Here is an 18,546-nt window from a genome sequence, read left to right as displayed (position 1 = left end):
AGTATGGCCTCACAGAGCTACTAGCATGACTGTAGACTGAGGCTTTGTTTTCCATTTAAAAATGTTTTAACTCTCAGTTCTAAGGTTATATATTTAGCTATTTATGTTCTTTTATGACTGTAATGTGAGATATATCAAACTGACATGAAAGTGATCATGGGCAGTGGAGACCACATTATTTGTCACCAGTATCAGTAACAGGAGTTTTACTTGTCTTTTTAAAGGTTTGCTAAAATTGAAATCAGTGCATCCAAGCCCATCATTCCATTCAGAGAAACAGTGATACGTCCTCCAAAAGTGGATATGGTGAATGAAGAGCTGGGCAAGCAGCATAAAGTAGCCATCATTCATCAGGTTAGTCAACCTCAAAGTCACATCAGCTCACAACCAGTTTTGGAAAGTTTTCTGTTCTGTCTTATCATTTTGTGTCTGCTAAGTCTTCACTGGGAATTGGGAGGAGATGATCTCTTTTACAGTTGGTGCTGAAGTCACATGTTTCACATTACTAGGATGTAGTAACTGGGAGAATTGGACCATTAAAAGGAGCAGTGGAGCAAGGAGCAGATTTGTTGGAGTTAATGATAAACTCATAAAAATAGACTTAATTAATACTGCTTATTTATCTCTCAGTCTGAATTATGGGTGTTCAGACATGTCAATGAATGAATGAATATACTGTATGTATTGGTAGATGAAGGAAGAGGCCTCGCAGGGTCGTTCATCAGACACCTTACATGTGGACCCCAGTGGTCTGGTCACTCTCACCACTCCCAACAGACTGGCCACCGTCAGTGTCCGGGCAATTCCCCTCCCTCAGGGTAAGACCCGCATGCACATTGATCAGTTTAAGATGACAATACACTTTAACAAACTATGTTGTGTGTTGTGTCATCCGACAATGTCAAAAGGCAAAACTATTGATAGCCCTGGTGTCATAGAAAATTGATACATGATGAATCCTACCAATTGGAATAATGATGCATACTTCTAGACAGTTGCAAACATTTATTGTTTTGGACTCAATTGATTACATGAAAGGAAAAAAAAATTCAAATCCTCCCAACTTTCACACCCCCACACACCAGGCCAGCCATTGTGACTGTAATTCAGACACACAGTAGTGTGAATGCTGACTCAGCCTCTTTAATAATTAATATCTTGCAGTTTTTCCATGATCACAGTTTATATTTTATGCTCATTTCTGATATTTTTTATTTTATAATGAGGGTGTATTGGAGAGGGTTAGAGTGGGTGATGTCATCCACTAACTTTCAGCCCCTCTGCTTTTCCTTATTTTTTGTGCTTCTGCTCCTTTCCTGCCCACATCTTTCACTTCTCACACACAATTTATACCACATATTGTGGATATTTTTGTGCTTTGTCACACAGAGTTACTACTTAAGCAAAGGGATTCACGTTTTTCATCTAGCAGCCTCTGAGCACAGACAGGAGCCCTCAACTACTCCACAGAGCGCAATGTTAAAACTCTCCCATTCTTGAGAAAGAACACAAACCAGGCCATTTTTGAAACTGCAAAACTGCTGTCATTTTTTACTTTATCTACACAAATGACACATTCTACATTCAGTAAAGTCTCCTGACGCTGGTAGTCACTAGATTTTATCGATAAGTTTTTGATACAACACCAGGAGTTTGAGAGGTGCACAGAGCCAAATCTCACACAGGGAAAACAAAGCAGTTAAAATCACCATGGCAATCTCTGAGTGCAGTTGGACACATATAAGTGATTGTGATCAGCTGATTAGACGACTTCTCTGATGTCTGTGCTGTTTGTCAAACTCTTGTCTTGACACAGATTTTTTTAAGTAAAACCTCCAAGACAGCTGATCATTTTTCACTTTATCTACACAAGTGACACTCTGCTTCCTCATCTAATGCACTTAAGCTTCCAGCTTTTGGTTCTGCATTTAGCTGTTTTTTCATTCTGCTCCTGCCCCTTTTTTGGTTTTAACTATTTCTGCATACTTTCTGCTACAGAAACCATTCAACATTGTGGATATTTATGCTTTTTTCTGCTGTTTATAACTTTTCAGATATTCAGCTTTTCCTGCAAAAAATTTGCCATTCAAATGAATGCTTCAGCCATTGTTTTCGACTTTCAGCTTCCAAGTTTTGCTTCTGCTGTTCTTCCACTATTTCTGCCATTTTTCACCATTGCTTTAGCAATGCATTTCAGCATTCATACTGCATTTTCACAAGGAAATGCATTTTCTAGCCTAAATTATAAAGTTCATGTCACCATAAATATCACACTTTATTTTGCCATCTTTTACACATTGTGTTCCTATTTGTTAAGAAACCAATTAATGACCAGAGGAATTCAACAGTCGTGACTAATTAAAGTGGTTCTTTTCATTTGCCTGTGGGATGAATCGTCATCACCCTGATGGCATACACTTCTGTGAATGCACCTGAGCCCTGCTAGCAAATCAGGCAGTAATATAAACCTATAAACCACTGAAATGAAACTCTTCAATGAATACCAGACGTGATTTGTCAAACCAGAGTACAATATCTATTGATGAAAATGAAACTACAGAGGTGTGAATTGTCTCATACCTCAGTTTCATAATTCCACGATTCCACGTCACTAATGTTGTTTGTCCCGTCAGAGGTGACTCGTCTGTTGGAGATTAGCTCAGAGTTGATTCGGACTCTAGAGCAGGTAAACATGTCTCTCAGGGAGGGGAAGAATCTGGACATCAGCCTCAGCACTGTGGAGGCCATCACTGAACTTAAGGGCCAGCTGGAAAGCCTGCTGCAGGGGAGGAAGTGGAGGAACACCGTGGAGCGCATCTGGGCTTTTGGTCCTCGCAGGTCTGACACTGACCTTAATGACATGGACATAGTTTTTATGCAACATATAGTACAGTAACAGTCTACCAGTAATAAGAAGAACAGAAAGGAAGTCTGGCCTTTATTTATGTCAACCATAGAAAGAACCATTTATTCCAAATTTTCTCTTTTTTAATAAACACATTTAATCATATGTTATTTTTAGTCTTCCTGTTTTCTGTTCTACTCCTGTTTTAATTTGCTGTTGATGCATTTTTCTGCAAACGTCTTCCTTGTTTAGCTGTTGTCTTGATAAATTCAGGTCAAAGGGTAGGTTCACATTCTTTCATTTTCTTTGCATTGAATAATTACTACATGTATTTTTTGCATGCAGTAATTATTCCCTTGCATCATACTGGCCATTAAGAGATCCCTTCCTAATGCTTTTCCAATGTAAGTGATGGAGGACAAAATCCAACATTTAGCTGAACCCAACATGAGGTGGAACCAGTCTGATTTGACCAGATTAAGTATGTGTGTATGTGCTTGGTGTTTAAATAAGAAACTCTTTGCCAACACATTTCCTGGGACAAATCTATACCGCGATAATATGTTATTGTTGTGTTTATTGCATGGTCCACTCTCTGCAAATGGCCCAAAAATATAATTTAATGCAACTTTTAAGTAAATGTAAAACTAGCACTAGTGTTCATTCAAGATTATACACTCAGCTGGCAGTTTATTAGGTATACCTAGCTTAGATTAAAGCAACCATCATGAGGGAGGATTTATTACAGGACAGCTGAATTAGATTAGATTAGGTTTACATATGTGTACCCTAAGTCTTAAGAAATCCTTCAGAATGACACTGCATTGCATTCCTGGGGTTTGTGTAAGGACAAGTGAATGATATGGAGTGCCATTCACCATGTTACTGTTCGTGTTTTCAGGTATGGTCCCAACATTCTGCTGAACAGTGTGGAGGGCTACCAGCGGCCTTCAGTGTGGCAGTGTCTGAGCAGAGGAGACAAAGTTGGTGAGGCTGGAGCTCAAGCTACAGTTCTACGAGACTTTGACAACAGCATCGTTAGCGGCTTCCAACTAGCAACTCTTTCAGGGCCCATGTGTGAGGAGCCCCTGATGGGAGTTTGCTTCTCCATTGAGAGGTGGGACATCCAGTCTTCAGCCGCATCTCAGAAACAGGACTCCATGGAGAAAGACTCCATATCCAATGAGGCTGTAGTAGAGATCAAAGTGGAAGGAAGCAGTGAGACAACTCCACAGGCAGGGGGCATAGCTTCAGGGCCAAGCCAGGCCAGACGCAGGCCAGACGTTTCTTCTGCAGACTGCTATGGGCCAGTCTCTGGCCAGCTGATTGCTGCCATGAAGGAGGCCTGCCGTCATGCCTTCCAGGCTCAACCCCAGAGACTCATGGCTGCCATGTATACCTGTGAGATCATGGCCACCGCTGAGGTGCTAGGTAAGACAAACCTCTGCCACACAAAGATTTTTTTTAGGTCTGACAATGGCCAGTCTCTCTCTCTGTAAATATGTATGTATACATAAAATATATGTGTTTATAGCTGCTTTCACAGTTGCTGTGCAAACCTGAAATTTTCTAGATGTTACCTGGTGGAATTGTATGTAAGAATGTTAGTGTTCAGATCAGTTAGACCAGACATTAAACAGACTTTATCCTGCTAGATAGAAGTATAAAGTCTGTGTAACCTCCAAGCATTGACTATGTCCTCTCCTGCAATTCGGGTCTCCTGCAGGCTCTACCTGCAGGCACCTGCCTAAACCAAACTGACCATTTCCAGTGGGTCAATATTTACCTCACAGGGGTATTGTCCAACTGTGTGCTACATGTGTGAAAAGGCAACTCTGGAGAATGTCCTCAAGACTGCTGTCTGTGTGAAAATCCCAGTTTCAGAAATACTCAAAAATACTATGTTTCATGTGAACACCTCCCTTTTCCTTCTTTGAACTTCTTAAAAGAAGAAGAACTCATAAAAGACTACAGGGAACAAACATAGAGAGGTGGTGAAGAAGTCTGTGATAAAAATCTGGTGGATACAATGAACCAAAGTAAACAGAAAGCACAAATAAGCACAGTAACACTGCTTAGACTTCAAGCAAAATAATTTTACAGACTAGAATGATCTCTATACTGGTTTCATACATCCTTAGCGAAGTTACCTTCAAATGAATACTGAATGACTGAATGGTATTGAATGTAAAGGTAGCACTTGGGAGCTCTGATTCCTGCCCAGAGAATGTGTTATTTTCAACAAAGCATTGAGTCAATGGAGAAGCTTGCTGGCTCGGCTGTCCCTGTCAGTCAGGTGACCTTCATCTTCATCTTCATCAGCACATTGTAGTGGTCCCTGCAGAGTCTCCTGAGGCAATGCTGCTGGCATGGGCTCTACTTAATTTTCATTGCAGAGAAAAAGTTCATCTGTACCTTGTAAACAAGCAGCTTGAAATCAAACTGAGGACATTTACAGTAACAAGTAAGAACCTCTCAACACGTTTGGTGGATTTTCTCAAAAATGTGGTCAGTCTGTACATCATTCACATCTGACTCAGATCTGATCACAGTGTGAGCGAGGCCACGTCCAGATTTGGTCTGGACAATCTAATGGACTTCAAAAAGAAATGAGTGCAATGAGTTTTGCATGCATTTATACATAAACACACCTTTTCTCCTTATCCAGACAGGATATTCAGATACAAATTGGATGGCAATAGTGGGTGGAAATGAGACCTTTAAGGTAGCAGGGTGAGCAAATTCAAGTCTCCCAGTGTAGTTTTCCCAATCCTTAGGGTAGACTAATATAGTGGATGGGTGACCTCCAATGAAAGAATTAAAAACAGACATGTCTGCAGAGCTAAGTACTTACTCATGCTCCACAACACTCCCTAAATAGTTGTCCTCTGAAAGTCATTAAGATGAAAATGAGGCTTGAAATGCAGTTTAACATGTTGGTAAACAATATCTCCAGGCTTGTTAGTAGCCACAGCAGCTCGTTACATAAAGGACTGCTTTGTCAGCTGAATCAGAGCAGGCCAATTTAGTGAGGTGTTGACTGAAAGATATCCATGAATCCCCTGACTTTTGACTCTGTCTGGCTATTTTAGAAGGACCCACATCTCTGCTGATGCTGATTCCAACCTATGTTGGATTCATTGGAAAGCTCATTTTCAGCCCAAACAGTCCATTAACTATGACCCTTTAGGTTTCACTCCTCGTGTCTGTAAATGATCAAAAAGCAACTCATTCTTCTTTCTGACTTGTTACAAGAGCATCTTGGGAACAAGTTTCAAGTTTGGGAAAATCCTCAGCCGACACTGCCAGTTTTTGCCAATAAGCAGTAGTAATGCATTGATGTACTTTGCTTGATACAGATTGTTCTATGATTTCAGATGTGCAATTAGACATGAGAGTCAGGTCAATACAATTCATAGACTGGTCCTTCACACACACACATGACTAGTTTAATTAATAGAATAGTGTAGTGGTGTATTGTCTGTTTGCATAGAGTGTTAACAGTGTTGCTTTACACATTTGGCCTGGATATTTATTTCATCATACTGGTTAAATTGATGAGGCGAGGGTTGTTATGGAAAAGTTCTAGCTTCCCAAATACATTTATAATGTTTGAACCATTTCTTGAGGCTGATTCTCTTTGAGATTGTAGAATATAATTTGAAAGACCACTAGGCTATAAGTCAGGTCTAAAATAAAGATAATTAATTATAATTAAATAATGAATTTGATTTAAATTTGGATTATTTTTGTACATTTATTGGTATTGATTTACAATATTTTTTATAGATAAATGTGACAGTTCATTTAAAAAATGTCAAGTATACTGTATATGTACCTGCCCTAAATCATAAGGGTTGTCCAACATTTGGATCAATATAGTGTAGGTCACTCCTTGGGTAACTCGAACTTTGGGCATAGCTACAGTGGCCCGTCATTGTGAAAAGTATATTTCAAATTAAAGTTACACCAATAAATCAGCCAGGCCGATATATTGGCTGTGATAAGCTTATTTGTTTATTGTGTCTGTGCTTTTAAGTGAAACAAAGCTAATCTGATTACACCTTCTGCTGTACACATTGGGTGTGTCCTCACCCTGTATCTCTTACTATACCAGGTCGAGTGTATGGTGTACTGGGGAAGCGAGAGGGTCGTGTCCTCCATGAAGAGATGAAGGAAGGGACGGATATGTTTATCATCAAGGCCGTTCTGCCTGTGGCTGAGAGCTTTGGATTTGCTGACGAAATCCGCAAGAGGACCAGTGGATTGGCCAGTCCACAGTTGGTCTTCAGCCACTGGGAGGTAATTCTTATCAATGTTATGATTTGTATTACTGAAATGTAATACTACATGTCAGTTGCACATTCTGCATTATCTCTGCCCTAATACACACAGCTAGCCCTTTTACACCTGGTATTACACATGTGATCACTATCGGAATACTTTATCAAAGTCCCTCCAAGCAAGTCTCGCCACTCAGCAGCCACCTTGGGACTTATTTCAGGCTAACAAGACCAAGCTCCTATGTAAATGAATGGGGAGAGAGCCATAGCTTTGCTTTAATTGGTCATTGGGACCTAAGAACTGCAATCACAAGTCAGAACTGATTAAAAAAAAACTGCTTTGATGTTGCCCAAAATGATATTTAAAAACCCCTTTTTGCACAGGTTATACTATGCATGTGCACACAACACCAACCACCACAGTTCAAACATGTTACACCATTAGCTCCTCCCACCACGAACAAATAAGAGTTTAGGTCTGATTTTAAAATAAATATAGTGGATGCATCACACAAGTTTTTGTGTTGATATCCTCCTCTTTCATACTTATTTGAAGTCCATCTGCACCCACTGCAGCCATCCATTGAAACTGTCATAAAACTCAACTGTATACATGTGCCAGTGCAACAACACAACTGGTTTGAAGTGTTTCCCAGTATGACAAAAATTTGGCTGTTTTAGGGAGGGATGGGACATTTGTTATACAACTGCCATCTTTGGTGTTACACACTGCTCTGTTCAAGATTCTCTAAGTGGACTAGATCAGTGGTTCTCAGTTGCTGACTCACAAACCTTTAGAACAAAACTGCTGCACGCTGATCAGCTACATTAAAACCACTGACAGGTGAAGTGAATAACATTGATCATCTTGTTACAATACAGTGCTCTGCTGGGTAACCTTGGGTCCTTACTTCGACTCCTCAGATCCCAATCTGATCTCCTTGTATGTCTCCTTAGGATCCTTTGAATAGTTTATATATTGATAGGTTGGGACCAGTTAAACCAAAGACCAATTCTTTGTTTTATGTGAATAAATTATGGAGGCCTGAAGAGATATTCTGATTGCCATGTGTTCTGTGTGCATTTACATCTACATTAATGTTTTCTTTATCCTGCCATGATATCCAGATGGAGGCAGCATTATAATACCAGATGGAAGTGGGGTCCATGTCTCATAACAATCAATTTCCTTGAGATTTTATTTAGAACAGCTCCAATACTTCTCTTGCTGTTTCAGCATTTTTTTTCCTCTTCAAGGTTTTAATATTCTCGCTGTCTGTTTTCCGTTATTATTATTTTGGGTTTTTGCCATGTTTGCAGCAAATTTGGTACACAGTCACTGTAAAGCTACTATAACAAATAATAAGCATGTAAGCTTGAGCCGATAAAGGCCAGGTTATAATATCTAGCTTTTGTTTGTCCCTGAAAGATGTTTATTTAATTTTATGATCATTTTATAGGAAGTGTTTCAGTTATTTAGCCTACCCTTATTGATATAAATCAGATGGACAAAAAAAACACCTTTCAATATAATTCAATATATAGTGAATATGCACATTTATATTTACTGTACATACATTCCTATATATTCATTATAAATATCTCCATACTCAGTTATGTCTGTATGGAAACAAACTGCTAAATGCAATACTTTCTGAAGCCATTGTACCTACGCACAAATAAGCACACACCCGCACAGCTTGAGTGTGACTGAGCTCATTATGTGGGGCTGTAGGTCATTGAGGCCATCTGGATAATAAGACCATTCCCTCAAGGGAGTAGGGATCAAAGCTGCAATAGACAACATGTGCATTAGACTGTTATACCTGCCACTTGGCTGGCTCAAGCTGCAGAAGAGACACACACACACACACATACATACAAACATGTATCCTGCAGGCCATATGGACATTTTCAGCTGGGGTAATGGGTCAAGTTCTCCTTAAGAAGAGAGAAATTATTTTTCACTGCTGTATAGTCACATGTCAGATACAACTTTGTCATTGTGATCAAATGTTTAAAATGTTTCACAGTGTTCATTTTAAACCCTGCTTGTGATGTTTTATTAAGAGCCAGCCTGATAAACCATGGATGATGGTGGTGACATAAAATAAAATACCATGATAGGATACCGTCTACTCTTGACAGACAACTGACAGCCACCTGTTTTATGAACATCATTGTTTGATTTATGGTTTTAGTTACCAGAAAATCTGTAAACCAGGCTGTTCTCTTGTTGAACAGCTATGAATAAAAATAACTGCTTTCTGACAGTTAGCATGTTTATGTATATACAGTTACAAAATCATCATAATGCATTTTTATGGAGGATATTAAAACAATCTTTTACTTCTGGTATCGTTGAGAATGGCTCAGTTTAGACATTGTCCAACAACAGACAGATCACAACATGTGTATTAATGGTAGGGTTGGCAATTATAATTTAATTCTTTAAATTAACTTTTATTAATTTTTTTTTATTCATATTCCCCTCATAGTCTGCTAGCTGCCCCTTCTGTGTGTGAGCCGATAAAAAATCCAGTGTTTCTACACAGCCATTGCAATTGTCCTTACAATGTTTGTGAAGGCTTTTATAGACACAAAAACCTGAAAACAGTTTATGAGCACAGTGGGATCGGTGCATAATTTAAAATGCTATACCAGGTGAAGTGACCTTTCTTGTTAGCTAAGCTACAAATTTACAGATCTGTCTTCAGTCACTACTGACTCCTGCTAGTTTTTACTATTACTAGTTTTTACGTTATGTTGTGGATGCTGTGTTTGTGTGTATGTCATTACTTTAATGACATTTTACAGTACCTTTGCTCCAGCTATTTGTTTTGCTGCAGAGATCTAATATCAACAGTCTTTCTCCAGGATTCCTTACTCTGCCTTTAAAAAGACATGAGCCTGATGCCAATGACTGGGTCTAAATATAGGTAAAGTTTATTGTCTGACTTTGACGTAATAGCTGTGATGAAGAATTACACAAACCCAAATCATATTTGTGTAAAAGGGGTAGCCGGTGCAGCGGAACAGACACCAAGCAACTTTGACACTTCTGTGTTACATGTCATGTCTCTTTAACTAGGGTCTTCTTAACACCAATATAGTGCAACCTCTGTGTAAAAGGGGCTTACCCAAGCAAAGAGTAGAACCAAAGCTCTGTCAACTGAGTTACAAAACTCCAATTATAGTCTTAATATCAGTAAGGTAACTTGATAAGGGTGTTCACATGACAGACAAAATAAAGTCTTTGGAGCAAAAGCTGAAAATAGCAAAACTTTAAAGAACTTGAACTTTCGCATAAAAATGAACGTCCATTATATTTAAGCCCTTGCTCAGCTTGTTCAAATTCACACAATGGTGATTAAACCTATCAGTGCCAGACAAAACTCTCTGTATTTCTCATTATATTAGAGTTTTAAATCTGGTGTCTGTGGCAACATTCCTGTGCTGTGTCAACCAGCAAAAATTGGTTTGCAACTGTAGTGACAGAGTGGCAGAATCTATGTCGGAATAACCAAGGAAGTGTCCTAGAAAAGTTTCTGATGCTTCAGATAAAAAAGAAACTATGCATTCAAAGGAAAGATTACAGCCTAAAAAAGAAAGATCAACAGTGAGGACAAACACAGATTATCATTATTCTCACTGCCTGGGGGGAGATAAAAGTTTTGCATTGCAGGTTTAAATGTTTACTCTGACTATTATTAGATTATTAGTGTAAATTTATTGAGTGAACTTGGGAGTGTACCAGCTAAACATTTGGCTTATTAAAGCCGTAATTGTTAGAGCAAAAATATACAGTGAACATGTATTCTAACAATTTTTATTGTTACTGGCAGATTCGAACACCTCATGTGGGATTTACAGTGCCATGACATTGGGTCAAGATATCAATATTACTGTTTTGTTAGGCATTATTTTTTATACTATTTTTTATTAAAATAAAGAGATGAATCCACTCAGTCCAAAGTTTATTTGGCTGTCCTAACAATTATTCTTCCTCTGCTGCACGTCTGACAGAGTCAGACTGTAATATTAAAATGCGTTTGTCGTTACCACCACTAATCACTATTGGTGGTCGACATAGTTGTTACTTATTTCCATTTATGGGTATGTTTAAATTAACATCAACGTAAAAATGATGTCACAGTCATCCAGGAATGAAATCCTGGAAAAAGATCATAACTGTAAAAGAAACCTACAGTTTATCACAACTTTGCCATTGGTGCTTTTGGTTACGGTAACATTTTGTCTCCAGACTAACTGCTGATATTTTGGAGCACTAAGAGGATGCACTGGGGAAAGAAACACAGGCAGTCAGACCATCAGGCAATTTCTAAACAAACCAAAAAGAATGTGAGCAACATATTGACTGACATATTGCTAATAATCCATCATTACAGGAAAACCATGAACTCACACAATTACTGCAAGTACAGTAGGTCACTGGTGTCAGAGCAAACATATTTTGCTCACTGTGACTGTGTGTTTAACAACATCAGGTTCCTACACAATTAACATTTTGCAAATGTTTAAAACATGTCATTAGTTAGAAAATGCAACATATGCATTACAGTTGTTTCAATTGTTGAAGAAAATGTGATCCAGATAGCACAAGTTAAAACCTCACTACAGAGTATTCTTCAAACAGGACACAGATTGTGGAGTCCTTCAATGCAGCCTCTGGATATGTGAGAAAGAGGGCTTGTTTGAAGCCTCCAACGATGAAAATAGAATATTTTAAGCCTTGCCATCCTCCACATCTCTGCTCTCTGCTTGTCTCATGATCCCCATTACCTCACACTGTATGAGACACTGTGTGTGTGTGTGTGTGTGTGTGTGTGTGTCTGTCTGTATGTATGTATATGTGTGAGTGAGTGCGTACACGCGTGTGTGTGTGCTCTTTGTGTCACCAAGTGGTGCCTTTTTCCAAGTGGTTTGAAATAATGGATTAATTATCCAAGTGCTTACCAGTGAATGTGTACTATATGGTGCACACACACACACACACTTTTGACACTATCAACCACCATTCTGTGGCTCAAGAGGTAGAGCAGTCGCCCACCAATTAGAAGGTCGGTGGTTCAATTCCCGGCTCCTCCAGTCTGCATGCTGAAGTATCCTTGGGCACAATACTGAACCCCAAATTGCCTCCGATGTGTGTGCATTGCATCAGTGTGTGAATGTGTGTATAGAAAAGCACTTTGAGTGGTCGAAAAGACTAGAAAAGTGCTATATTAGTACAGTCCATTTACCATTTACTATTCTCTCCCACCATAAATCCTCCCTCAACATCAGCAGTTTTACCCTCTCCCAGCTGAAGTTATTTCTCAAAGACAAAAGTTAACTCCACTCCCCTGTCCCAACACTTCCTCCAGGGTTCAGTGCTTGGTCGTTTCCTGTTCGTCCTCTACATACTCCCCCTTGGTAACATCATCCATTGTCATGGTATCTACTTCTACTGCCACACTAATGATGTCACCAAAATTAAATAATGGAACAAGCTGGATTCCTCAAACAGAACTCTAATAAATGTGATATGATCATCACTGCTACCAAAGCTCTTACCAAAACCACACAACTTCTGCCTCACCATCAGTATCTCCACTGTCCCCCTTCCCACATATCTACAACCTTGGGGCAATTTTCAAGAGCAACTTATATCAACAGTACACAAATCATTACCAAACTGTTGTTTTCCACTTGAAAAACTTGTTTCTGGCCATCCCTCTCCTTTTCTGCAACTCAAACTCTGGTTCGTGCTTTCATTACATCCAGACTCAACTACTGCAATAGTATTAATTATGTTACATTATCCATAGTCTACATGTGCTCACTCACTCACTCACTTTTTAATCTTGTTGACAATAGTCGCATGCCCAAATGAACATTTGAGAGCAGGAGGAGAGAGAACAAAGCACAATGCAAGTTCCATGTAGAGAATAACCCTAATAATAATGATAACAAGACCATTTATAACAATAATTTGAAAAATTATAAGACTAGTAATAATAATTTTAGCAGTTTGTGTTGGGCGGGATTTACTCTACTAGTGGAGCAGAGGAGTAAACACCTCTCTGAATCCATCTCTGTAGGTATTAAAATGAGCATGATTGGCTCTTGCCTGGCCGACACTACCAGAAGATAATGTTGACCTTTTCTCAACTTTCCATTGTAATGACACCTGGCACCTTTTAAATATCTGCAGATCAGCAGGTCAGTCCCAATGAATAGCAGCCTATAACTCTTCCTGCTTTTTAGTCTGTATGTGTGACCAGCTTATTAGTCTTGTAAAAACAAGCATATTTTATTGAGTAACAGACTCTACAGTACCCGATTGTGCACCTTTTCTGAATGTTGAAGGTTGTCTGTCTAAAACCTTAAAAAACCTGATTAAACCACATGTAGCTGCCATCAAGCCTGTGGAGCACTGATAGGCCATTTGTGTGTGTGTGCCGTGGCCTTCATGTCATCAGTTTAACCCTCGACATCTTACAGCACATGGCAACAGCACTACCATAACCCCCTCCCCGCTCGACCCATTGTCTTGTAGCCTCATTAAAAGTTAACTGTCTCATTTCATTTAGGTGTAGATGATTTTTCACAAAGAGTTCATCCTGAACCCCCCACAGTCCCCCAGCCCTCTCAGCTTTAGTACTCAACTTCTCCTTAGTGCTGATGTCAGCATTCCCCCTGACAGCGATTTGATATGGCCAGAATATTGGATTAACATATGAATGAGGGCACAGGCAGAGAGAACTGATTTTGTGCATTGCATTGTTGTGTAACTGGAGGGTTAGTGGCTCCTGTGGGGACGTTTACATTAGTTTTCCATCAGAATGGAGCTTTTGTTCAGCTACAGACTGGAGAGTTGTGTGAATAAGTCTTGATCACTCAAAGCATCTGTCTGACACACACTACTCTGTGTGTGTGTGTATGTGTGTGTGTGTGTGTGTGTGTGTGTGTGTGTGTGCACGCGTGCGTACGCGTGCGTGTAGAAATGCTTGTTGGATGTTGCAAGCCTACTAATACAGAGCCTTAGTGATATATGAATTGGATTTTAGCTTATCACAGATGCATCTGTATGTATATGTCAGCTGATAAAGTAAAACAAAATTGCAGGAAACAGTTTGGAAACAGTTTTAGAAACAATATCATTATTAATCTATAAAAGTAAATAGATAGCTATTTATTTCTTCTTTTATACAGAATTGACTAACCTGCTTTAAGTTTTAAGTTTCAGTTTCAGTTTTAAGTTATGTTTATGTTTAAAAATAGAGGTCAGTTAGTGTATTGCTGTCTGATCTCTCTTTTGTTCATAATAAAATCATTATTGGCCCAAAAGTATGTATTAGTCAGGCTCTTCCATTAAGATGTACTTTGTCAAATCAGTGCTGTTGATGTGTTGTTTTATTTAATCTTGTTGTCAATGTGTATGCTGTGTTTTAATTAATGATCACTATTTCATACTCCAGATAATAGTGAATATACTATAAGTAGATTTCCATGGTGCTCCCAAAGTCAAAGTGTCAATCCAAACACTAACCTTAAACCTAAAAATGCGCCTTCTGTAAAACCAATTTAAAAAACTGACTTCCCAGTTCAAAACAACAGTGCGCTTCCAGGTCAGACATATTTAATGCATATTCATTAATCAGAATCAGAATATCTTTATTGTCATTGTCACATGTACAACAAAATTAAAAATGCCGTCCTGTCGATGCATCATTCCTAAAATAGAATATAAGATAAATAAAATAGAAACAATAAATAAAATAGATAAAAACAAGCACAAACACACACACACACTGTACATTCTGTTCTCATTGCACAATCCCTTATTGCACCTCAAGTTATGTATTTAGCTGTATTGAGTGTAGTTATTGCTTTTGGGTAAAATCTGTTCTTGAATCTGTTTGTCCTTGTTTTAATTGATCTGTACTGTCTGCCTGATGGCAGCAGTTCAAACAGAGCATGTCCAGGGTGAGAAGTGTCCTTTATAATTTGATGGGCTTTTTTGAGAATTTTGCTTTGGAAAAATAATTAAGGTACACTTAATTATGGAGTGTGCTCAGTTGACATGGAACATTCTCAGGTGTCATCATGCAACCCACTATAAGCATGGTGATCCCCTGCATCTGTTAAAACATGGTTTCAGGTCCTGTCTTTAGGCTGTGTCTAGGTTTGTGGTAAGTGGAAGTATCTAAGGGCAGTTGGAGAGAGGTTTTTGTCTTGATCTCCCTCGTGGCTCAGGGATCAAGACAAAAACCATTAACCACAATGTCCCTGGTCAGCCAGCCGTCCACTAACATTAATTCTAAACACTTGACTGCTGCAGGGTGCCACATCCCTCCTTACCCTAGACAGGATCCCACTGTATTCCAGCATATGCTGTTCATGTGGCATGGTGTGTGGTTGATGTGGGTTGTCTTCTCTAATACACCCGCTGTTGTAGCTTGCTCTCTGCCATCTGTCCCAGTGTAACTAGAGCAAGGTGCAGGACCCTGCTGCCTGTGCTGCTACTGTAATTGTTATTAGTGTTAATATTAATTTGTGAGAGTCATTTTGCTGCATTGAGAGCATTTGTCCTGAATTTAACCATAAGACACAACTGAACTCTGAGAGAGATCCCCATGGTGCGCTAGATCTCCTCTACTGTGTCAACCCTCAGCTTGAATTTAATTTTTGGGAAGAGGAGGAAGTCACACGGAGGCAAATCCAGTGAGTAGGGCAGGTGGGGAGCAATTGTGTTGGTGCAACCAAGTAGGCATGTTATCATGATGGAGCACCTAATTGCCTTCATGCATGTGCATTACAATGCCATGCTCCAATCATTTATCTCTGAACTCGCTGAAAACACTTTGCATATTATTCAGATACTGACAGATTATACACTCTACATGAACATTCATATGAATCCATAATATTTACACAATGCCAGATGCCAATATGACAGAATGCAAACAACTTTATATCTGTCTTTATATCTGTCCTCCCATTACATATACAACTCCCAATTTTACAAGGAAATCATGCAACATGACCCAATGCTATGCTGACTTGTATTTTTCCATTAACTCCCTGTTCTATTTTCACTATTCATTTCTACCTGGATCGTTAACAGTTACTTGGGGTTTATTTACACTCAGTTTAGACTTTTATTTCATTAATTCAGGTTTATGGTTAAGATATATTATTTCACTGGCAGCAAAACTTACAGAAATATCTATGAAGAGTATAAATGGCAGTAGAAAAGAGACTAGACAAATTCTAACAACTGTACAAGTATATTAATATTCACATATGTGGCACATGAACAGATACAGTTAGCAGCTTTGTTTAGTGCTCCTTATTTAATACTCATTGCAGGGGAAATGAAGTTGTGTCAGAAATGGTAACTTTAGAACAATTATCTAAAAAGTCTGTGTCTGTCCCTTTCCTCATCTCTGTCTCCCAGGTTATTAGCAGTGATCCATACTGGGTTCCCACCACTGAGGAAGAGTACCTACACTTTGGTGAGAAAGCAGACTCTGCCAACCAGGCCCTGAAATACATGAATGCTGTTCGCCGCCGCAAAGGCCTCTATGTGGAGGAGAAGATTGTAGAGCATGCAGAGAAGCAGAGAACACTCAGCAAGAACAAGTAGAACAAGTAGCCAGGTTGTATGACCACAATGACTTGCATATTTTCAGAACAGAATAAATTCCACAATACACTTTTAATTATGGATATTTGATTAATTGAGGTGTATGATAGATACATGAGAAAGACTGAGAATAAAATATACCACACCTACTGTACATATCACAATTTTTTTGATGAATCACATTGTTTTCATTTGTTTTTCATTTAAAGGCAAATATCTGTTCATGCATTGTGATAGCATGTGCAGATACTGACCAATCAAATCGCCCCATTTAATGGTAACGTTGAATAAAAATATCCATCCATTATCTATACCACTTATCATTTAGGGGTCATGGGAGGCTGGTGCCAGTCTCAGGTGACAGAACATGCAAACTCCACACAGAAAAGCCCCAGCCAAACTGGGGTTCGAACCTGGAACCTTCTCCCCGTGAGGCATGTTGGAATTTGGATAGGGACGTTATTTTACACTGATTTGCAGATTCACTATTGTATGGCATGACCACCATCAAGATACACTGCAGTACATATCTCAGTAGTAGAAATTATCCTCATGTCTTTATCAACTTCAAGATAATCATGTCAAAGTGCCTTTGTCATGCAGTGTTCCTCTGCCAGGGCCATTGTTCAGAAAGAAAACATCTGAGACTTTGAAAATGAAGCTGTAACTTTGAGAAAAAGTGATGTTAGTGATGTTAGTGATGTTATGAGAATAAAGTCATTTTATGAGAAACTTTTACGATCATTATACAAACCTCTTCAAGTAATGTCACTTCCTGTGGCCCTGTCCACTCTGCTACCATTGCCTGTCACACTGAGTTTAGCTTGTGTGATACCTACACAGCATTCACATTTACTCATAGCCCAGTATCCTACAACAGCTGATTCTGGCTAGTGTTTATATCATTTCCAAGAGTCATGAAGCACATTGTGCTTCAATTCTTCTCTGACCAACAGTGATGAGCTAATTTACAGACACATTTCCAATCAATTAATTACAATCAAATTCTAGTATCTGCCTTTTGATCCGTTTTTAACAGCAAGTCAGCTGAACATACAAACATTTGGAATTTGACTGTAGGTAAGCATAAAGTTAATCATATATGGAAAACAAAATTTTCACTTATAAATTAATACATTTCTAATTTGTCTGTAATTACTGCCATTTTACATACCCCTTTCCAAGTAGGAAAACCATTGGGAAATTTCAGACCCACAAATAAAGTGGTAACTTCTTTTGCCCAGCTGCCTGGATGAAACCAGATCCTGCTGTCTAGTTCTACCACTCACAAATCAGATAATTGGTTTCCTTTAATTTCAGTGTCATCTGTGATAACAAGGTTCTTATTGGTAAAACCTGTGACTTAACATCATCCATAGTTCTTATTCTGATATGTAGCTGAAAGCCTGCTACATTTTGTACATTTCATTATCAAAATATTACAAATTGTTCTCATAGTATTACAACTCTCCTCAAAATTATAACTTTATTCTAATAATATGACTGTCTGAAATTATACCTTTATTATCATAACACCTTGCCTCCTCTCAAAACATTTTTATCCTCAAAGTTTTTTGTTTAAAGTTACTATTTGATCTTTTTTCCAAACAGTGGCCCTATAACTCCATTATACTTTAGGTGAGATTGTAGATCTATGCATATTTTATTTTCACATTCGGTTTCAATCCTCATTTTCAAGTTTTCAGTTTACAGTGTGGGGCTTCTCTTTCTCACATGAATTTAATTATGCTTGATTTGACGTCACA

The 18,546-nt window shown here is 38.7% G+C and overlaps 1 protein-coding gene across 1 annotated transcript in view; it reads left to right on the top strand.

The window, feature by feature from the left end:
• The window catches only part of efl1 (elongation factor like GTPase 1), an 84,091-nt gene extending 67,157 nt beyond the window's left edge, over positions 1-16,934 (top strand). The window contains exons 17-22 of the mRNA XM_018672082.2: positions 225-354; positions 692-818; positions 2,634-2,838; positions 3,747-4,276; positions 6,963-7,147; positions 16,592-16,934. Of these exons, the coding sequence (XP_018527598.1) occupies positions 225-354; positions 692-818; positions 2,634-2,838; positions 3,747-4,276; positions 6,963-7,147; positions 16,592-16,780 (1,366 nt within the window). The 3' untranslated portion in view covers positions 16,781-16,934. The remainder of the gene's footprint in view (positions 1-224; positions 355-691; positions 819-2,633; positions 2,839-3,746; positions 4,277-6,962; positions 7,148-16,591) is intronic.
• Positions 16,935-18,546: the final 1,612 nt, after the last annotated feature.

This window comes from Lates calcarifer, unplaced genomic scaffold (assembly GCF_001640805.2).
Source record: "Lates calcarifer isolate ASB-BC8 unplaced genomic scaffold, TLL_Latcal_v3 _unitig_950_quiver_259, whole genome shotgun sequence".
NCBI lineage: Eukaryota > Metazoa > Chordata > Actinopteri > Centropomidae > Lates > Lates calcarifer.
The sequence above is the reverse complement of the archived record's forward strand: the minus strand, read 5'-3'. Positions and strand labels throughout refer to the sequence as shown.